This window comes from Prunus dulcis, chromosome 1, assembly GCF_902201215.1.
Source record: "Prunus dulcis chromosome 1, ALMONDv2, whole genome shotgun sequence".
NCBI lineage: Eukaryota > Viridiplantae > Streptophyta > Magnoliopsida > Rosales > Rosaceae > Prunus > Prunus dulcis.
This window is the reverse complement of record NC_047650.1, coordinates 8,114,611-8,137,410: the sequence shown is the minus strand read 5'-3', so window position 1 is coordinate 8,137,410 and position 22,800 is coordinate 8,114,611. Positions and strand designations below refer to the sequence as shown.

At 41.9% G+C, this 22,800-nt stretch overlaps 3 protein-coding genes across 8 annotated transcripts; 1 reads left to right on the top strand and 2 right to left on the bottom strand.

The window, feature by feature from the left end:
• Nucleotides 1–1,046: 1,046 nt before the first annotated feature.
• On the bottom strand, nucleotides 1,047–2,206 carry LOC117614911 (cell wall protein IFF6-like). Its single transcript, XM_034343841.1, has one exon. The coding sequence runs from the start codon at nucleotides 1,839–1,841 to the stop codon at nucleotides 1,368–1,370; it is 474 nt and encodes a 157-aa protein (XP_034199732.1). The 5' UTR covers nucleotides 1,842–2,206; the 3' UTR covers nucleotides 1,047–1,367.
• Nucleotides 2,207–9,655: 7,449 nt separating this feature from the next.
• On the top strand, nucleotides 9,656–13,061 carry LOC117616175 (protein FLX-like 4). Of its 6 annotated transcripts, none has more exons than XM_034345411.1 (5): nucleotides 9,659–9,953; nucleotides 10,417–10,679; nucleotides 11,089–11,696; nucleotides 12,228–12,367; nucleotides 12,441–13,061. In XM_034345411.1, the coding sequence occupies exons 3-5, from the start codon at nucleotides 11,143–11,145 to the stop codon at nucleotides 12,755–12,757; spliced, it is 1,011 nt and encodes a 336-aa protein (XP_034201302.1). In that variant the 5' UTR covers nucleotides 9,659–9,953; nucleotides 10,417–10,679; nucleotides 11,089–11,142; the 3' UTR covers nucleotides 12,758–13,061. The 6 variants fall into 6 exon arrangements, with proteins under 6 accessions (XP_034201303.1, XP_034201304.1, XP_034201302.1 ...); XM_034345409.1 differs by having other exon boundaries at nucleotides 9,660–9,953; nucleotides 10,417–10,949; XM_034345412.1 differs by having other exon boundaries at nucleotides 9,656–9,953; nucleotides 10,417–11,696; nucleotides 12,504–13,061.
• Nucleotides 13,062–19,189: 6,128 nt separating this feature from the next.
• Nucleotides 19,190–21,872, bottom strand: LOC117635208. Its single transcript, XM_034369584.1, has 3 exons — nucleotides 21,135–21,872; nucleotides 20,299–21,020; nucleotides 19,190–20,186 (listed from the first exon to the last, which is right to left on the bottom strand). Exons 1-3 carry the CDS (start codon nucleotides 21,870–21,872, stop codon nucleotides 19,190–19,192), a joined length of 2,457 nt encoding a protein of 818 aa, XP_034225475.1.
• Between the last annotated feature and the right edge of the window lie 928 nt (nucleotides 21,873–22,800).

Below are 22,800 nucleotides of genomic sequence, written 5' to 3'. Positions count from 1 at the left end.
ATTTTGGCAGAGCTTTATGTTTACTTCACGCTTCGTGAGGCCTTTGAGTGGGCAGAACTGCAGCTTCTTCAGTTTGAAGGGGGCAGAAGTGGCTGTTCTTGAGGGTTTGATGAGCTAGGGATTGCACTACGAGCGTTGTTCTGCTTGGGCAGGACTCTTCATGAGTTCGCTGAGGTCTCCACGTCTGTGAAAACTCAAACTCTGCTTGTCTTGGCTTTTGCTGAACCAAATTTGTAACGAGGGATCTCGTTTTAGAAGACTTATTTTCTAAGTCTGAACTTTGGAATTCTGATCTAAAGCTGGTTTCTCTTGGAATCCAAGTGAGCTTTTGGTTGTTTTCTTGTTGTTGTTTTTTTTTGATTGATTGATGAATTGAGTGTCCTTTTCTTTCTTGCCTACTTCTGTTTTTATAAGAGACCTTCTTGGGGAGGTGGTTTTAATTTTAATAATGGGCGGCAAAAAGATCTCCTAAAATGTAAAGTAGAAAGGATTTTTATCAATTATGGCAGATAGGCTCCCAGTAGTCACCTCCTAGAGCAATCCCTTCCCTGGTTTACTGGGTGACAGCTTTCTATTTCAACGCCATCGCCTGTGTGGGCTGATTTTATGGCGGTTTTGGGTTTTCTTTTATATTTTCTGAACAACTCTCTGTTTCTTGCTTTTGAAAGCGTGATCCGTGAATTTCTTTGAAGAGGGTGTATTGCTTTTGGAGCAAAATCTCTGAATATAGATGGGCTTTTGATCTTCTGTTGGCAGTGTTTTCAGAGAAAAAAACTTTAGTTGGAATTGCTGACTTTTCAAAGCTGAAGTAGCCACGTGGATGTGTTTTTAATCTCTTGGGTTTGAGCCCAACAATTTTTGTGGGCTGATCTTTGAAGCCTTAATGACAGCTTCTATGTTTTGGTCTTTTTTGGGCTGGGCAAGTAACTTCACCATGGGCCTCTTTTTGAACTCTTCTTGGTGTGTTAATTTTAGGCCCAAACAAAACCTGATCACGCGAATCCAGATTAATTTTTATCAAATCACCACAGCTTGTAACAAGATACTTGGCATAAGGAACAGTTAGTATTTTACCATCTCATCAAGGTAACAACAATACATATGATTGATAATAACATTGCACCCAGAATATATATGTTTAGGCAGCAGTTTCATGATCTAGCTAGTCTACAAGCTGAAGAAAACTAAAGTGGGATACATGAACAGGAACACCATTTAAATATATAATATGAAATGAACCAATTACAAAGATGATGATTCAAGGCTAAATATCAGATCTGAATGCTACTCAAATTCACCATCTTCTTTATTTATGTACTTTATTATCACTACTTTTGCTCCATGCATTGGTACGTAATTGCATCCTCTTAGTTTCCGCCTCCACTGCCATAACCCTCACCATAGCCACGGCCTTCCCCATGACCCTCACCGTTACCCTCGCCACTGCCCCGGCCCGAACCCTCCCCACGTCCATACCCCGAACCCCCACCTCGCCCGCCACCACTGCCTCGAGCACCTCTCCCTGACCCTGACGAGGCCCGAGACCCTGCAGATGACCCTGCCTCGGAGCCTGCATCGCCTGACCCTGAACTCGAACTAGCACTCGATGAGGCTGAACTCGAAGAAGAACTACTTCCCCCGGACCCGGATCCCGACCCTGCCCCGGACCCACTTCCGCTTCCTCCAAGTCCTATACCCAGGCCTACTCCTCCTCCAACCCCAATTCCTCCAAGATCCACACCTAAATCCTTCCTAGCAACTCGGCCTTCTGATGCATTAATAGCTGACAAAGAGATACCAACAAGCAAAGCAACAAGAGCTAGTGACTTGAATGGAGCCATTTTTGGAAATGGAAAACTGGAAACAACCAAGGTAGCTCGTACTTAAGGAGAGCTTGAAAAGCAAATGCAAATGAAATATATGATTTCAAGGAGATCGTTGTACTACTTGTGCATGCATATGTTGGAGAATCCTTAGCTATTTAAAGTACTACTTGTGCGTGTTGATATTGTTGAAAGTGGAGATTTGTTGGTGTGTTTTAATGTATTTTGAAGTGGGAGGTGGTGAGGTGGCCCGTGGAGGTGGTGATGTGGTTTCCATGGCATTTTGGAGGACCAAAATTATGTGGCTGAGAGATGGCTGAGTTCTTGGAGAACAACATTTTTTGGACAAGTGTTAGAACGCTTGCCGCCGACCCATTTGATCCCCACTTACTATAGTGGAGCAGCACTGGTCTGTTTTTTCTTCCTAAATAAAGGTACTTTTTCTGATGAGTTCATATGAGGCCACGATTCTTGAGTGGAAGTTTCTGATAAAGTTCAATAATTAAGAAGAGATATGTATGACAGCAAATTGAATATGAAATGTAATGTTTACGTATCCACTTAGACAGCCTTGAGTCGCCATCATTCATAATTTGAATTCGCACATGAGATGGGTAATTTGAATTCGCACATGAACAATACATAGTGGAAGAGATTTGAGTCCATATGTGATATAACTTTTTTTCTTCCTTCAAAACTGAAATAGTGTTAATTATTTCTAGGACATTCTTGGGTGTGATCATATACAACCCACGTCCCCAAAGGTAAAAAAAATTCGTAAGATATTAATTTCAAACCCACATCTCCATTCAAGCTTCTTATGCATCCAAATGAAGAAGAAAATAATATATTAGTGAATAAGAACTTGATTTAAACCAGAAAAAACAAACTTGAATATATCCGCAAAGAAAAAGAATTTGACTTGGGGAAGGCACTAATCTTTTTCTGCTAGTTATGATCTTCTCCAACAAGGGTCAGCCTTTTCTAGAACGATTTTTCCCGTTAGAAAGCAGCAAAAAATTACAACTTTTATCCTTTTTATTTTTATTTTTTATAACAAGAGGTTGGAAAGCCAAAAAGGCCTAGTATATATACAGAGGTTGTAGGCTTTACAAGGAAAACTAGGTAACTTGCAAACTACTCTAAATCTACTGTCTTTTTTTGAATCACATGACAATAAACTTCAATGTGTTTTGTGCGCTCATGCTAAACCGGATTGGCTACAATATGAAGGGTAACTTGATTGTCACAAAACAATTATGCAAGTCGAAGATTGGTAACCTGAAGATCTTTCTGAAGAAATCTCAAGCAAGTTAACTAATAAGTAGTAGCAACTATGGATCTATATTATGCTTCAGCAGATGAACGAGAAACTATTTTTTTGTTTCTTAATATTCCAAGATATGAGTGAGTACGGGTGGGCATGGATTGGGTTGGATCGGTTTTAGTCTCAATCCGATATATAGCGGTTTATGATTACTTGGACTCAAGACCCGCTCATTATAAGGTCAATCCAACCCAAACTTTTTATGATCGGGTTGAGCGGTTCGGTCGTATTAACTCAAAATTAATAGCATACTTTTAAGTTTTGGTTCCAACCTGTAACCTAACTCCTACATAGCGATTTCTGATTTTTTGAACCCAATACCCGCATATTTTTAGGTCAACCCAATTCACTATAATCGGGTTAGGTGGTTCAATTGAATTGACCTGAAATTGTGCCCCCCTATGAGTGAGTCCCAAGTAAAATACAATAACCTGAAGTAAATCTTTTAGTCATGGGAAAATTTGCCCAACTAGAATCACAAAAACCTATGAAACATAATTCATTATAAGAAGAGATACGAAAACCTTGTCCTAGCCTTGCTTTCAAATAGCTAAGTGACTTAGAAGAGGTGGCTACGTGATTTGTGAGAGAGGTTGTAGGAAATGATGCAGTGGAAGTGTTCTCTTTCATAATCAGGTAGTTTAAGTCATTAATTTGTTTCCGAAACCAATCATCTTCTTCGAAGCATTTTAATCGAGAGGTAATCTTTCTGATATATTTTTATAAATAAATTCATTGAATTATATGTGTTGGTTCTCGGATTCTTCATCATATTATTTATCATGCTCTTAGGTCACAATTTACATCTTTGAACAACATCCTTGAGTGGTCATGATCTGCAGGGCTATTAACTAAGTCCTTATTCAACGGTGTTGAGACATAGAAAAGAGAATCCATAGCTAAGAAGGCAGGCCTTTAACTTTTCTTTCTTCTTCAACTTGATTGTACAAATCTATCTACTACTGCAACTTGTTTCATTACTTCTAGAACTTACTTGATACTTCAAAACACCTGGAATCAAATGGTGAGTTGGCCTATCATTTCTTTATCATGTATTCAAACTCTGACATGTACATATTGCAAGTCTAACTTCCTCTTTACTAGTTAAGATGTTTAAGACAAATATATTCCGGGGGGCCCAAGGAATGGCACTCTAACAAAAACCATAGGAGCAAAAAAATACTTGCAATCCAATTTGAGTACCAGAAGAGACCAACTAGAAATTAATAATGGTATTTTTAATTCATGAATGGGCATAATACATAGTATCATGCAGTTTAAATCGCTACGAGAATGACATGTGAATGAAAAGAAAGAAAAACCTGATTTTGGGGTGGGTTATTTCATGTGTTCGTTTCGATTTAGGTAAAATATAAGGTGTCATATGCTTTCTATACCATATTATCCTTGAGCGAACCCCATTAATAAAGCCACATGATTACACACACACACACACAAATCTAGTAATCAAATAATTAAATACAATAATAATAGAAAAACATTAGATGAATCTTTTCATAACTCACATTTCAAATGGGAAACGTAGGGTAGTGATCATTGATCATCATATATGTCACGCCCCAATCCAAAGGTTAACGTAAACTTTGATTAAGATGTGATTCACACCTTAATTATAGAGTTTAAGAAAAACTATAACTAAAATGTGAAGAACACTTAAATAAATAAATGAATATTTCACATAAAATTTTCAATAGAAAAAACAAAATTCGCAATCTTACACCATTACAATATTTTACATATTAGAATTACTCAAGAGTTCATTAAAAGAACAGCTCATTATTCAACCACAAGTTATGTACAAAAAAAAAAAAAACAATGCTATAGACATGCCAACTTCATCTCAAATTAATCCTAGATTTCAGGTTTAGTACCTACAAAATCTAGGGGTGAACGAAACCACAGCTCAGTATGAACATAAAATTTTCATGGTAAATTGATATAACTAAATTAAGTGACATGCAATCACTTAGTCAATTATCATATCAATAATAATAATGCATGAATGTTCTTCATCTACTCTTGTTAATTCATATAATTGGAGAATCAAACCTGCATGTCCCATACCATACTTATACCACTTGGTCCAGAATGCCCATTTATATGAACTAACCCCCCATCTTAGTCATCCTATAATTCTCCTTTTATTAGTCATCTTGTCTAACTCCCTGTCGCCAGTCCCGCATCACCCAATAAAGACCATGTGCACTATGGAATCCTTGAGATCAGGTACTTGCCAAGAGTTAGACTCAACTACACAAAAGACTATTTCCATACCCTATTTTCCATAATTATTTTCTCAACCCAAGAACTCCAACCAATTTCCATGACATGATATAATTATGTCTTTCACATATCTCATATATCTAAAAACAATGTAATCATTCATGCCAAAATTAATCAAATAGTTAACAACACGTAAACACCCAACATCAAGAACATTATATAACATCAAGAACATCCATGATAATATCACGCATAATATAGTGCTCACGAAATTTAATTAAATCAATTCCCATAAAAGGCCCCCGAAGAATCCATCTACTTTGACACTAATGCTTTTGCAAGAAATATAAGACGATTCCCAATTCTCCACCGCATTTATAAACTCAGTCTCTCACTCTATTTCTCTCTCTCTATTTTATTTCTTTGTTCTATTGCCTCTATGCTTTACTGAAGAGGGAAATATGAATTAAAGAACCAAATGTTGTATTTATAAGATACCGAGGGCGGTAGCTATGTTTATGAGATAACTTCAATGTGTAAAGATCATGCACCTTTTATCTTAATGTCCAAGTAGTTTTTCTTTCACTCCAAGTCAAAGTAAGATAAGAAGGGACACCATGAGGACTCGTACTGATGGGTTAAATGATGACTCAACCATTTATTTCATTGATATAGTAAACCGATTTGGCTACCATGCAAGTAATTTGCATAGTTGATTGACACATATATTAAGGAGTTGTACAAAATAATTTTACTATCATTAACTAATTTTAATATTAAAAGAAAATATTAGAGAAATCATCAAAACCATTTGATTAAGAAGAACGGACATGAACTAGGTGAATCAACAAAGCAATTAAATATTTATTATAAACAGAAACTCTATAAAATGATTAATAAAAGTACATTCTTTGTCTCAACACTATAAAATGATTATGTATATGTAATTACTATAATTTAATACTTACCAAAGTAATTACTTTACAAAATATAATTTAATGCAACCATCAATGTATGAGATTTAGCATTCCCACCCAAACTATATAAACCCCAACATTTTCTCCATTCAATAGGACCATAGAGCCACGTGTGATTTTCATGACTCCCCTGTAATAGAACACTTGCAACTATTTGGAAAAAATAAAAATAAAATAAAGGACATGGTGCTAGAGCCCATTTTGCCACGTGTCAAAAATAGTATGACCGCATTGCTATACTATTTTTTATATAATAAAAATCATGATATAGCTTTCTGGTTATACTATTTTTAATGTAAAAAAATTTGAGTATAGACCGACCGGCTATACAATTTTTTTTAAAAGGGACCCGGCTGGCCACTAGAGCCCATGTCAAAAATAGTATATTTGTTTGTAATTAAAAAAACGTAGTATAGCCGCACAGCTATACTATTTATTGGGGGGGAAAAAAAAAGACCCTTCTAGTTGCATTAGTTTATACTTTATAGAAATTAATTTGCTAGTTTCGACATCTCTAAAATATATATTTAAGAGAGAGAAATTTCATAGTAAATCAATTTGAGAGTCCTTTTTTTGTGTGTGTGTGTGTGTGAATTTTTGCATTTGGTTTACCTCGTTCTCTCGAGTGCTACTAAATTTTGTTACTACGCACATTATTTGTTGTAGAGAATTGCATACTGAGTTGGAGTGTTTTTGGTAATTGCTTCACATTTCAAACAACATTTTACATGAAGAATACTATCACCTCGCTTGCTACTATACCCATAAATCTTTGTTTGAAAATGTTGTTCTAGTTGGCAAAGAGTTTACAAAATCACCATCTTGTATTTTTGTTACAACAAGTAAGAAATAATCTTAGCCTCTCACATTCTTTTCTTTGAGTTAGTAAAATATGGAACAGGATAAATTATGAAAAAAATATGGACGTGTTTTATTCGGCAATATTTTGGCAAATTACAACGGATAAGTTCGGCAACTATATAATATTTTAATATGATTTATTTAATATATATTATTTTAATTTAATAATATGCAAAAATTATGTGTATAATTGAAAATTTTGTAAAAAATAAGTGTATTAAACATGAAAAATATGTACGTACATGTACAATACAAATATTAAATGTGAAAATGCTAAATTCTTTACGCGGTTAATAGCTCTAGAAAAGTAAAAAGTAAAAAGGTGACAATAGAGACACGGATAATGGCCTAATAGTTATGGATAATACTCTAAACTACCCTTATCGATAAACAAAAATAGGGAAAAACCATTTTTTTTTAAAAATGATCACATAAACCGATTTGGCTACCATGCAAGTAATTTGCATAGTTGATTGACACATATATTAAGGAGTTGTACAAAATAATTTTACTATCATTAACTAATTTTAATATTAAAAGAAAATATTAGAGAAATCATCAAAACCATTTGATTAAGAAGAACGGACATGAACTAGGTGAATCAACAAAGCAATTAAATATTTATTATAAACAGAAACTCTATAAAATGATTAATAAAAGTACATTCTTTGTCTCAACACTATAAAATGATTATGTATATGTAATTACTATAATTTAATACTTACCAAAGTAATTACTTTACAAAATATAATTTAATGCAACCATCAATGTATGAGATTTAGCATTCCCACCCAAACTATATAAACCCCAACATTTTCTCCATTCAATAGGACCATAGAGCCACGTGTGATTTTCATGACTCCCCTGTAATAGAACACTTGCAACTATTTGGAAAAAATAAAAATAAAATAAAGGACATGGTGCTAGAGCCCATTTTGCCACGTGTCAAAAATAGTATGACCGCATTGCTATACTATTTTTTATATAATAAAAATCATGATATAGCTTTCTGGTTATACTATTTTTAATGTAAAAAAATTTGAGTATAGACCGACCGGCTATACAATTTTTTTTAAAAGGGACCCGGCTGGCCACTAGAGCCCATGTCAAAAATAGTATATTTGTTTGTAATTAAAAAAACGTAGTATAGCCGCACAGCTATACTATTTATTGGGGGGGAAAAAAAAAGACCCTTCTAGTTGCATTAGTTTATACTTTATAGAAATTAATTTGCTAGTTTCGACATCTCTAAAATATATATTTAAGAGAGAGAAATTTCATAGTAAATCAATTTGAGAGTCCTTTTTTTGTGTGTGTGTGTGTGTGAATTTTTGCATTTGGTTTACCTCGTTCTCTCGAGTGCTACTAAATTTTGTTACTACGCACATTATTTGTTGTAGAGAATTGCATACTGAGTTGGAGTGTTTTTGGTAATTGCTTCACATTTCAAACAACATTTTACATGAAGAATACTATCACCTCGCTTGCTACTATACCCATAAATCTTTGTTTGAAAATGTTGTTCTAGTTGGCAAAGAGTTTACAAAATCACCATCTTGTATTTTTGTTACAACAAGTAAGAAATAATCTTAGCCTCTCACATTCTTTTCTTTGAGTTAGTAAAATATGGAACAGGATAAATTATGAAAAAAATATGGACGTGTTTTATTCGGCAATATTTTGGCAAATTACAACGGATAAGTTCGGCAACTATATAATATTTTAATATGATTTATTTAATATATATTATTTTAATTTAATAATATGCAAAAATTATGTGTATAATTGAAAATTTTGTAAAAAATAAGTGTATTAAACATGAAAAATATGTACGTACATGTACAATACAAATATTAAATGTGAAAATGCTAAATTCTTTACGCGGTTAATAGCTCTAGAAAAGTAAAAAGTAAAAAGGTGACAATAGAGACACGGATAATGGCCTAATAGTTATGGATAATACTCTAAACTACCCTTATCGATAAACAAAAATAGGGAAAAACCATTTTTTTTAAAAAAATGATCACAGTGCTTGATGTAAATAGTATAGCCGTGCGGCTATAGTATTTATTAAAAAACGACCCCAATAGAGCCAACCGGCTATTCTCTCTTTTGAAAAATAGTATAGCCGCCCGGCTACACTATTTGCTACAAAAAAAAAAAAAACTCGCCTGGCACCTAGCGCCCATTCCGCCACGGGTGAAAATAGTACAGCCGCGTGGCTATACTATTTTTAATATAATTAAAACGGAGTATAGCCGCCCGGCTATACTATTTATATATAAAAAAAAGTTTAGAATAGAATAAAAGTTATATGACCACTGCGTTAAAAAAAATAAAAAAAAACAGAAATTGATGAGCCGATGTAGAGTTTTATTTTATTTTTTTAATTTTTATTATCGGGGATTATCGGGGATGCGAGTTGCTGTCGTAATCATAGAGAGAAGCCCAGGTCGTGGAGGTCAAGCGCACACCCACAGGCGTCAGAACTCACAAGGACATAGCGTAACGTCATAATCCAGTTTCAAAAACAATCCGTCAGCTTTTGCGAAACCTCTCGAACACATACAGCTTTTGCGAAACCTCTCGAACGCCATAACCCAGTTTCAAAAACAATCCGTCAGCTTTCTCGCTCTATCTGCGCCCTGCTCTGCTCGGTATCATCGCCAGCAAATCACCCCCTATCATCCGAGTTTTGCTAGATTGTCTCCACAGGGTCTCGTAAGTACCTTTCATTCCTCTCTCTTCTCTTCAGAGTTTGGGTATCAATTTATGAATTTGATGCCACGCGTTGCATATAATTTGTACGCTATGATTGATTTATCTACCCGTTAAAGATTCTACTATTAAATTGTAAAATGGGGTTGAAATTGAATTGTTAAGATTTACGTTCAGCATGAAATATATCTCAAAGGGGGTGTTGGGCAATTTTATGTTGGGGTTTTGCATGAAATTTGATCAGAACTGTGTATGAATGTTGTTATCTTCTTTGCATTGTCTGATTTTCGATAGATGAGAGACTGTAAATTTTAGCATAAGGTGCAAGAAATGTGAGACATTATGGGCCTTTTTCCATTGATAGGGTAGAGGTTCTTCATTTCTTCTCTTATTTCTTGTGATTCCTACCTACTCACAAGGAAGTACATTTTTCTATTTAGGAAATTTGGTTTCTGTTAACCTGCAGATTAATTATGATCAGTCTATACGGTGGGCGCTATAATGTGGTATCCCACGGATTTCAATGGGAAAATATCTGTTAAGGGAGTGTTATTCGCACTCCCTATCGTCCTCCTGTATTCCAGCGCAGGATTGGTGTGGCAGAGTGCTTAGTAAAAGTCAAAGAAAATTTCATATATCAGCAGATAAATTATGATTACTATGGAGTTGGAATTGAGGCTCTATTGAGTTCGGCTGAGTGGATTCGTTGAAACGAAGAAGGGAGTATCTGTAATGCTTTCTCATTAATTGGAGACTGAGCTCTGGTCTATTCTAGTATTTGATCAATAGTGTGTACATATTGTTTATACATTTCTAGTTTATCTGTTGTGAAGGTTATGCAATTGCCTATGTTTGCTACTTCATCCATTGTTGGTTTGTTCTTGAGGTCACTCTTGTTTCTCTTGTCAGGCTGCCAAGTTAATTTATCTTTAGGGAAAATGGGTGTCAAATTTCTCAAAATTCCTGTAACGCAGACGGATTGTTCAATTCAAGTATCTGGTTGCAGTCCCTAACTTTTGTAATAATATATTTGTATTTATCACCAGTCACTGGTCTTATTATCTTTGAAAGCTTCTGGCTACTTCGAATTTTTTGTTTGTTTTTTTTGTTTTCACTAATGCAGCTACCTGCATTTCAGGGCTCTGTGAATCCCATTGAACTTTGTTGTGGCCATAGGGATTATTAGACAAGGATGTCTGGGAGACGAAAAATTCCGTCGTCTTTTGAGCGACGTCCCATTCAATCTCCAGGTATGATGCGGCATGGTCCATTGCCTGGGTTAGGGCCACCTCCTGGTCACCGACCATTTGAGGCACTACCACGTCCTGAACTTTTGGAAAATAAAATTGCATATCAAGCAGCAGAGATAAAACAACTGACAGGAGACAATCATAGACTGGCGGCTACTCATGTTGATTTGAGGCAGGATCTTTTAGCTGCTGAGGAGGATCTACAGAGACTCAAGGCACACATGAGAAGCATCCAGACTGAGAGTGACATTCAGATGCGGGGTTTGCTTGATAAGATTGCAAAAAGGGAAGCAGACATCGAAGCTGGCGAGGGTGTGAAAAAGGAACTGCAAAAGGCTCACATGGAGGCACAGACCTTGGTCGCAGCGCGACAAGAGCTGACCATTCAAATTCGGAAGGCCACGGAGGAGTTGCAGAAAGCTCGTCTTGATGTTGAGAAACTACCGGGTTTGCATGCTGAACTTGACAGTCTGAGGCGAGAACACCATAGGCTGCGGTAAGTCAATCTACCTTTGAAGCTTACTTTGAAGTCTATTTGCCTATCTCCTAGTGAAACCCATAGAAACCTTTTCTAGCTTTGAAGCTTAATGTAAATCATGAAACCTTTTCTCTAGCTTTATCGGCAATTATTGCCACTGTGCTTATGCAAACGTAACAAATAAAAGGTGGCAATATCTTTTGTACTTATATACTCATTCCAGAAATAGGACTCTTGATAATTTTTGTTCCCTTCGATAATATAAGCTAATGATTGATTAGTCACACATACAAATTGTAATGAATTATTTCCAATCTGTTCAGCTATTGGGTGGTTCCATATTTACATTTCATTGTGTTGTTCCGTCCAATTTTAACTTTATTAGAGATTCCACCAAATTAACTGTATGATGCCCACAAAGTATATGTTGCTCAACTGAAGTTCACAGTTCCCGTGTTTCTTTGTTCATTTTTTGGGTACCTTTTGTGATCTATTTTGAAGTTTTAACTTGATTTCTGATGCTCTAAATCTTTTGCGTGTACAATACAGTTCAACTTTTGAATACGAAAAGGGTTTAAACGTAGAGGAAGTGGAGCAAATGAAAGCAATGGAGAAGAATCTAATTGGGATGGCAAGAGAAGTAGAAAGGTTGCGTGACGAGGTCTCAAATGCAGAGAAGAGAGTCCATGGTAACTTTCTGTCTGTCTATCGTTTTGGTACTTTAGATGGCTTTCGTTCTGATGCATCTGATATTTAATTTAGCACCAAATGCACATGCTGGCGGTTACACAAATCCAGATTCTTATTACCCAGCTAACATGCAAGGTGCTGGTGTGTATTTTGATGGTTATGGAAGGCCCTATGTTTCAACCGGTGTTAGACCACCAGGAGAGGGAACAATACCATATGCCAGCAGCAGTGGCATAGCTGCTGGTGCAGTTGTCCCAACTGCTGGTGGTGGTGCTATTTGGGGAGCAGCATATGATCCCTCACTGGACACTGCTGCTGCGGGCGTAGCTGTCTCTAATGCTGGGCTTGGATCTGCTCCAAGAGGCTATGATTCTACGCTTTCTCGGTAGCGAATACAGGATGAGGCCTGAGGTTTTCAGGGCTTTAGGCGAACTATTAAAATGGAGCGTATATTTACTCACATAAGAAAATATGTTTGGCATTTTAGAGGGATTTTTCATTTTTTTGTTTGTTTTTGTTTGTGTAGTAAATCACATGAAACTTTTGCCATATAGGATTATTAAGCATTTAAATGATGGGTGTAATCCAATGTGAGAAGACCGAAGTACTTGTTATGCTTACTTACCTGAGCATGTTCGAAGAAGACCAAAAATGCATGTGCCTTTGGTTTTATTACCTTTTTTTTTCTCTCTATAGTATGGACAATGTTTCTCATCTCATGGAAAATTTGAAGATAAATTCTTTCTGAAAATGGAAATTCACGATTTCTCGTTAGAACATCAAATCTAATGCTGGAAGTAAGTCCATAGCTCTGTGGTGAGAGCATTTGCCTACAGATTAGTGGTCTCATGTTTCAACCCCAATGATACCTTCTCACTTTCCAAACTTTGACCCAAAAAAAATGGTGCAAGTAATATTTGAAGGATTGATTTATTACCCTTACCAAGGATCTGACTAAAGGAGATTACCTTTATGTATTCAAGTTTACTATTCATCCTAAATTGTTGTTGTTGTTGTTCAAAATGGCCCGGCCAATATTGAGTCCAACTTAGTGATAAGATATGCGGGGTCTTCAATAGGGAAGAGGGCTGAGGCCCTTGGTGAAATAAGTTGGTGGGAGACCTGCAGAAGACAAAGTGGTAGAAGCAATCGTTAAGCTTCGGACACCGGTATGGTGCCGGCCGAAGGCTCTCCGATGCCTAAGTCAGTTACAAGTGGTAAATTTGGCAGAGTAACAGTAAAAGTGGGAGAATAGTTACCATTTTTTACTTGGGTACTGTTCCCTACTTATAGGGAGGTGAAAGTAGGAGGTTTGCACAAAGTTCCAATGTGGGACTTTGTGCAAGTCGTCGTGGTGGCGACACGCGTCCTGGGGATTAGGTTTGGTAGTTGGGAGCTTCGGCAAGTGTCTGGCACCTCGGAAGTGTGTCTTCCTTCGGCAGGTAAGAAGGCGTGGCTGCCTTGGTGCTAGTCGCTTTGATGCTGGGTCTGCTCGGTTCACTATGGTGTAAACAGTAGTCCCCCAAATTCGCGGTCAAGAAGTAACTTCTAGGTTAGGAACTTGTGAGTTTTTGTAATTGTAACCGAGCATTTCAGCTTCATTGGGAGCCGTAGGGCACTCCCTAGTCCCCCAAGTTGGCAAGCTAGGAGTTGCGTCAACACATGGAATGTGTGATACAAGCTGTGTAAGCCTCTAGAACTGTTGGTAGCTGGGTAGCTGGGTACTTGGGCATGTTGCAGGTAGGATGTAAGCTGGGTCCGTAAGGGGATTTTTTTTTTTTTTTTGTTTTTTTGTTTTTTTGGAGCTAGGCCTTCGGCAGGGTGGGTCTGTTGAAAATTTTGGGGTTTTATTTATTTTTTTTATGGTCGTTGCCGTTCGGCAAGGGCCTAGCCTTTTTGTTTTGTTTTGTTTTTTTTTGAGCTTCGGGAGCTGGAACTTCGGCAGGCCGGGTCTTTGGAAAATTTTGGGAGTTCTCCATTTCTTCCATGGTCCTTGCTGTTCGGCAAGGGCCTAGCCTTTTTTTTTTTTTTTTTTTTTTCCCGGCAAGGAGGCTGGGAGTTTGCCTTTGTGGGCTTGTTTGTGTTTCTTTCATGGCCCTTGTCATTCGGCAAGGGACCAAAGTGGCTTGGGCTAACGATTTTGAGAAGGTTGGACCCGAGATGGGCCTTGGCCAAATGATAAAAGGATAGGAGCTAGGGTTTAGCATTGTGAGAAAGGTATAAATAAACCGACCTAGCTCTTGCGTTTTGGCAAAAGAGCCGCCCCCTTATTTGATAGCTTCGGTAGAGCTAGCTTGTGTGGTGTTCGCGAACTCAAGCTTCGGCAAGGAGGTTTGTCTTTCATAGCAGCTGGGTTGTGAGCTCGCCGATCGGCAGGTGCTGTCCGAAGGTGTTGTGTTCAAAACCCACTTGCCGAACGGGTTGGTAAAGTTGAGATTGTGTTGCATATTGGCTCTCTCCATCTTCGGCACAGCCCTTGCCGTTCGGCAAGGGTTACCTAGATATATTTGTGAGGCTTCGCAGACCTTCGGCAGTTGGCTTGGCGAGAGGACCGTGATGTTGTCTAGGTGCGGCAGAGTTGATCGGTAGGAGCTGAGGCCGTTTAGGAGCTTCGGCTGTGATGAGTTGGCCAGACCCAATTTCGGGAGGCCGTTTAGGAGCTGCTGCTCAACTCTTGCCGATCGGCAAGGGTGTGGAGAGTGTTTTGTTGTTTGGGCCGAGACCGAGGTCAAGAAGGAAGTTGGGCTTGTGCCTGACTTAGAGTTGGGCCCAAGAGCCGGGTTTTGGCACATATAAGGGCTAGCGTGCTTTCTGCCGTTCAGCAAGTCCTTCAGCATTGGTTCGGCTTCGGCGAGAAAGGATCTGGCTTCAGCATCGTGACGACTTCGGCGAGAAAGGGTCTGGGTAAGTGAGCCTTAGTTACTTGGAGCCCCTCCGTTTTTGTTGCACAACCCTTGCCGTTCGGCAAGGGTGGTTAGGGAGAGCTCGGTCTTGTCTTCAAGAAGATCTGAGAGGGAGAAGACTTCCGGGGTCCGTGGCAACTAGGGAACTCGGTGGGCAGTAAGTTTCGTGATCCCAATTCTTCTTCTTAACCCTTCCTGTTCGGCAAGGGTGATTTAAAAAAGTTGGTGTTTGTTTGTTGTTTATTGTTGTCATTTTGCCAGGAACTTGGGTTGAATACGGCAAGGAAGGAAGGATTGGAGCAAGGCCGTGAGCTGGGTTCGGCAAGGTCCACTCAGGCTAGGTAAGGGTCCTTTGAGAATACTCCTCCAATTTTCTGCATGGCCCTTGCCGTTCAGCAAGGGTCCCTCTTTGTGAATAGAGGCCGGGACTTGGGAACGTTCTTTGTGAATACTAGGAGTCGCACGGGCTGGTAGGGTAGGTCCAGCTAAGTACAGGCTTTTACTTAGCTGAACCCTTCCGTTCGGCAAGGGTGCCTTGATCAAATTTGGGCCCTAGCCTTGTACTAGGGTTGGGCTTAAGAAGTAGAGTCTAGCAAGCGTAGCAAGCTTAGAATTTTGGCGACCCGCCCTTTTTGTTTTTGCACGGGCCTTGCCGTTCGGCAAGGTCCCTAAGTTCCTCTCAAAATTTTTTTTTTGTTTGTGGTTTTTTTGTATATTTGAAAATTGAATTTCAAATTATGTATAGGTACAAGGGATTTGAGAGGGAAGATGAAAGGGTGCTAGGGTTTGCTCGTGAATCGAGGCGTGGGTACCCTTGGTTGGCTATAAATAGGAACTTAGAGTGGTGAAGGCACCACACTTGAGTTGATGAGAGAAATTGTGAGAAATTGAGGAGGAGGAGAAGAGATTTCCGGCAAGGGTTTTGTGGTGGTTGTAGTGGCTGAGTTGATTTCTGGCGACTCTTACGTGGTGGTACGAACAAGGTTAGACCTCATTTTGCTTGAACCTGTTGAATTGAAATGTCTTTCTTTGCATGAACATGTTGAAGGTTAGGAAGAACACTTTGAATATGAGCATGAATATGACGAACACGTTGAACATTGGTATGAACACGTTGAATGCTTGCTTGGTATGAACAAACATGTAGATTTGCCAAATTTTTGTGTTGTTGTGGTTCGATCCTCCTTGCATGTGCATTAGTTCCTTTTTCTTGTTTTTGCATATTGTAGATGTCTGAAAGTTCTGATAGAGAAAGTCCTGACCCCCCTGCCTTTGGTGGGGATGACACTGAGAGTGAAGAGCCCAGCCAATATGTTTGTTCTGAAGAGGAGAGTTCAGAGACAGAGGGTATGGTAGAAGGCATTATAGAAAGTAGGATGATAGGGCATGGGGGTGAGAGGGGTGAGCCGTCGGTAGACTCTGGGTCGGCTGCATATAGGGAGATGCAGAGGAATTATATAGAGTTAGAGGCTATAGCAAACCGGGTTCTAGCCTTGCCTCATACGCAAGAGGTGGGTTCGAGCAACCAGGCATCATCATCGGGGTCCGTGGGTATAGCCGTGGCTTCAATTTCAGAGGGAGTAGACATTCGGGTTGGTGTCCCTTTGCCGAGGCCGAATACGCTTACAGAAGCGAAGTTGGCCCAGCTGCGGACAGACTTTTGTGTTCCAACCTATGTGGGCTTGAGGTTACCCACTGCGGCTGATGTGGTTAGATATCCTTCGGATGGCTCCGTGATGATTTTTACGGATAAGTATCGGCACGGCTTCAGACTACCCTTTCATCTGTGGGTGCAGATGATGTTGGCTAAGTTGGGGTATGCGCCGGGGCAATATAATCCCAACTTTTGGATTCTTCTTCATGGGATGTACATCGCTTGGTGGTTGGCTAGGTTGGAGGAGCCAACATTTGAGCAGTTCATGTATTTGTACTCGGTTTCGAAGCAGCAGAGGAATTTGGCTGGGTACAAGCTAATTGTCGAAAGGCGAAGGAGATGGGCTACTTTATTAGTCATATGCCAACTACGCAAAAGTCCTGGAGGAACAGGTGGTGCATGGCTTATGGGGACTGGGAGAGTCCGCCAGGGAAGAGCGTTGTCTAACACATTCCTACCCACTTCCAGTCTATAGGTCCTTGGCCCCATCCCTTAAGACTGTTTGATGTTTGATTGTGTTTTGCTTTAGCTCTCATTCTTGGTTCTCTATTTTGTTTGTGCCAGTGTAAATGGTTAAGTAGTATATAACCTTTGGTGCAGGTTCAGTGAAGTGGGGGCCTATCTCCAAGGAGCAGGAAGACGAGGTTGAGTGGGTGAGGGCACAGCTGTCGGAGACCGAGCGTGAGTGCGGGAACCTAGTCACTCAGAAGAATTTGTTGGAGTCCGGACTCCGTCAAGGAAGTAAGTACATGGGTCACATTTATTAGTTGTGTGCTGAGCCTTTTGTGGTTGTGACTAATGTAATTGTTTTGTTTGTTTTGACAGTGGCGGGTATTATAAGGGGGAGCACGAAGGTGGCAGTGGATATTGATGAGACTGAGATGCAGAAGCGGCTAAGGGAGTCTCGGGCCAAGAAGGCAGAGAAGGGTGCTGGGAAAAGCCCCAGAGATGATGATGAGGGTCGGGTTGCTGACGTGCTGGGAAAGAGGAAAGCCTTGGAGGAAGCTCATCAGCATGTGATGGGGTCGGGGCCGAGACTTCCACCCTTTGATTTGCAGGCGCCGCCGAAGCTCCCCTTCGGCATGGAGGACATATTTGCTGAAGGGGTGGAGAAGGTGGACTTCGACAGGCTATGCCAGCAGAAGAAGGAGGTGAACTTAGCTATGCACCGGCAGGAGGTGCCCTTGATTAACGTCTTCCTGGAAGGCGTGAAGAGTGATCCCGAGGCTCTGGCGAGAACCCCAGCCTCTTCCTTCATAGACCGGGCCCAAAAGACGATCCTCACCTCTGCTTATGTAAGTTTTGGCCTTCTTTTGTGAAATTTTTTTTTGGATTATTCTTGTTTGGGTTGACTGATGTTGTTTTGTTTTGCAGGCCTTTCGAGAAATGTATGTCAGCATGGCCAAGGCGGATAAAGAGATCCAAAGGCTAAAGAGGCGTGATGAGATGGCCAAGAGCAAGATGGCGGAGGCACAGGAGGCTATCCGAGAGAAGAACGCCCTGTTGTTGCAAAAGGCGGCCCTGGCCAAGGAGGTGGAGGAGCTGAAGAGGTCGAAGGTCGAGGAGGTGGCTGCTGCCCGAGTCGAGGCGATCGAGTCCTTCCGAACCTCAGAGGAGCTGAAGAGCTACATCATGGACCGACTAGTGGATGAGCAGCTTTGCTGGAAAGATAGGCTGGTTAGGTTCAACCCCTCGGTTGAGATTAACTTTGATACGAGTGGCGAGCCTCCTGCATTGAGTCCTCCTGCTGATGCTAGTGTCCCGATGCCAGAGGCTGAGCCGGCCACTGAGGATGCCCCTTCTACCGAGTCTTGAAGGCGTTGCCTTCTTTATGTATTCTAGCTGATGTATTCTAGCTATCTTATTAGAGCACTTTGCCTTGCGTGGAGCAAGGTTGTTTATTTTCGTTTTGTATGAACAATTTGCCTTGCATGGAGCAAGGTTGTTTTGATTTATGATATGAGACTTGTTATGTGATATCAATTGTGCTAGTAAAATGATAGCCATGTGAATGCATGAGAATGAGCCGGAGTCAGGCGTTTCATTTAAATAGGTGCCGAAAGGCAGAAGGTACAAGAGTTCTAGGGTCTAGATATGTTTACTTCTACCTTATAGTAAATGCTCAAGACCAAAGTATTGTCCTAGGGTCTAGATATGTTTACTTGTAGTAGTACTTGAGGTGATCAGCGTTCCAGGGATGAGGCAGCGTCTTGCCTGTGGGATCGCGAAGCTGATAAGTGCCGGGGCGGCAGATTTTGATAATCTCATAAGGACCCTCCCATGTAGGGCGAGGGTACCTTCGGTAGGATTTTTGGTAGCCAAGGAAACCTTGCGCATGACCCAGTCCCCATTTTGAAAGCGCGGGGCTTGACTCGGGAGTCGTAGTATTTGGCGATGCGTTGTTTGTACGCGACATTGCGCATGCTTGATTGGTCACGGAGCTCGTCAATGAAGTCGAGGTTTAGGGCTAACTGCTCGTCATTGGCCTTGGCATCGTAAGTGGAGGTTCGGTATGTGGGCTGGCCAATCTCTACCGGTGCCACGGCCTCGGTTCCAAATGATAGGGAGAACGGCGTTTCACCGGTGGATGTGCGGAAGGTGGTGCGGTAGGACCAGAGTACTTCCGGGAGTAGTTCTGGCCAGCAGCCCTTGGCTTTGTCAAGTTTTGTCTTGAGGGTCTTCTTGATAATTTTGTTCACGGCTTCGACCTGGCCATTGGACTGAGGATGGGCTGGGGAGGCGAAGCACAGACGAATCTTGAGGTTAGAACAAAATTGTTTGAATTTGGCATTGTCAAATTGCCGGCCATTGTCTGTGACGATGGAGTTGGGGATGCCGAAGCGACATACAATACTTTGCCACACAAAGGTTTCGATGCGGGCTGCAGTGATGGTGGCCAAGGCCTCGGCCTCAGCCCACTTGGTGAAGTAGTCTACGGCTACAACTGCATATTTGACTTGGCCCTTGCCCTCTGGCATCGGCCCAATGAGATCCAGTCCCCATTGGGCAAATGGCCAAGGACTGACCATGGCAGTCAATGGTTCTGCCGGGAGTTGTGGAATGTTGGCAAATCTCTGACACTTGTCGCATTTCTGGGTGAAGGCCTGGGCGTCAGTGTGGAGTGAAGGCCAGAAGTATCCTTGGCGGATTGCCTTATGGGCCAGTGAGCGTGCGCCCGAGTGGTTGCCGCAGATGCCTTCATGGATTTCTCGGAGGACATAGTGACCCTCCTCTGGAGTCAGGCATCGGAGGTAAGGAAGGCTGAAACCCCGCTTGTATAAGGAGCCGTTAATGATCAGGTATCGGGCAGAGCGATGGCGAACGCGTCATGCCTCGGCCGGAATTAGCCGGTAGTGTTTGGTTCTGCAAAAACTGGAGGATGGGGTCCATCCATGTAGGGCTGTGATCAATGGTGCAGATGAGTGGGGCTTGTGTGCTGGGCTGGTCCAAGAATTCGATGTGGATGTGGCGACCTATTCCCTGCTCCAAGGCTGATGCCAACTTGGCTAATGCATCGGCATGGCTATTCTTTGAGCGCGACACTTGTTTTATAGAGTGGGCGTGGAAGGTTGTCAGCAAGTGCCGAGCGTGCTGGAGATAAGCCGTCATAGAGGCATCCTTGGCCGTGAAGTCCTGGTTGACCTGGTGGACCACGAGCTGTGAGTCGCTGAATATCTGAATTTGTTTGGCGTCCATCTCTTTGGCTAGTCGAAGACCAGCTAAGAGTGCTTCATATTCGGCCTCATTGTTGGAGGCTTGGAATTTGAAGCGGAGGGCGTACTCGAGGGCAACCTTGTCTGGAGAGATGAGAACGAGGCCGGCCCCACACCCCTGGGCATTAGAAGAGCCATCCACAAATAAAGTCCATAGGGGCTGGGTCAGGTCGAAAGTGCCTTTGCTGGCGGTGTGGTCCTGGCTCGGAGGGAGATTGGGTTTGGTTATGAGCTGGGTAGCTGCTGAAGCTTGGGGCTCCGTGAATTCAGATAAGAAGTCAGCAACGGCCTGCCCCCTTATAGCCGGGCGGGGTTTGTAATGAATATCAAACTCGCCAAGTTCAATGGCCCACTTAACCAGCCTCCCAGAAGTTTCTGGTTTCTGCAACACTTGTCGGAGCGGTTGGTTGGTTAAGACATGGATGGTGTGAGCTTGGAAATATGGTTAAGACATGGATGGTGCGAACGCCAATTTTTCGATGTCTGGGTACCGAACTTCGGCATCCTGCAATGCTTTACTAACATAATGCACTGGGTGTTCCGCGTTATCTTTTGATCGGATGAGCACAGAGCTAACTGCCGAAACTGAGACGGAGAGATAAATCACGAGGATGTCTCCGTGCTCAGGGGTTGACAATAAAGGGGCTCGGCCCATATACTCCTTGAGCTCGCTGAAAGCCGTCTCACACTCAGCAGTCCAGGTGATGTTTCGCTTGGTGCCCTTAAGGGCCTTGAAGAATGGGGCGCAGCGGTCAGTGGCTTTGGAGATAAATCTGGTCAGGGCTGCGACACGCCCTGTAAGGCTTTGGATATCCTTGACCGTCTTAGGTATTGTCATGTCTAAGATGGCCTGGATCTTTTCTGGATTGGCCTCAATACCCCTCTGGCTAATCATGAAGCCAAGGAATTTGCCGAAAGCCACCCCGAATGCACATTTGGTGGGGTTAAGCCTCATTTTGTACTGCTTCAGGATGGTGAACATGGCAGAGAGGTTGGGGATGTGTTTGTCAGCTGTGCGACTCTTGACTAGCATGTCATCGACATATACCTCCATGGTATTGCCAATCAGTGGGGCGAAGAGGTGGTTCACCAGTCGCTGATAAGTAGCCCCGGCGTTTTTGAGGCCAAAGGGCATCACCTTATAGCAGTAGAGGCCGCGGTCCATAATAAAAGAGGTGTGGGCCTGATCTTCGGGGTGCATGAAGATCTGGTTGTAACCTGAATAAGCATCCATGAAGCTGAGGAGGGCGTGGCCCGCTGTGGCGTCGACTAGCTGGTCAATGCGGGGTAGGGGAAGCTGTCCTTTGGGCAGGCCCGATTAAGGTTGGTGTAATCGACACACATGCGCCAGCCCTTTCTTGGTTTACGGACCATCACGACATTGGCCAGCCATGTAGGATAGTCAACCTCCCTGATGAATCCGATACTACTCAATCGATCCACCTCCGCCCTCATGGCCTCATAGCGCTCGGGGATCATAAGCTCGGCGCTTCTGGCGGACTGGTCGAACGGCAAGATTGACGCTAAGCCTATGGGATATGATGTCTGGTGATATGCCAGGCATGTCATTGTAGGACCATGCGAAGACTTCGGAGTTGAGGCGGAGGAAGGCGACCAGGTCAGAGCGAAGCTCTGGCGAGATGGAGGTGCCGATCCGGACTTGTCGATCCGGGATATCGTCATGAAGGGTAACCAGCTCGAGGTCTTCCACAGGTTCGGCCTGCTGTGTGATAGACTCCTCCCTTGGGTCCTCAGGTGGTTCAGTGCCAGCTTGAGGAGGGGCGGGAGCCTTGGTTACCGCGAAGGGCTTCACTCCTATGTTGGCGATTGGTGGATTTGACTGCTGAAGCATAGCAGCTTCGGGCGCCGAGTTGGTCGCCGCGCACCGTGCCTGTGCCATTAGGTGTAGGGAACTTCAGCAGCAGCATATGCGTGGAAATAAAAGCCCTCATTTGGGCCAAGGCTGGGCGGCCGAGGATGACGTTGTAGGCTGTGGGGCAATCGACGATAAGGAAGGGGGTAGTGATCGTCGTCCGCTGGGGTGCGGCCCCAATTGATATAGGGAGATGAATGCTGCCAATGGGCTGGACCACATCACCCGAGAAGCTCACAAGGGGTGTGATGCTTCGGTCGAGTAGGTGAGACGGGACCTGGAGTTCATT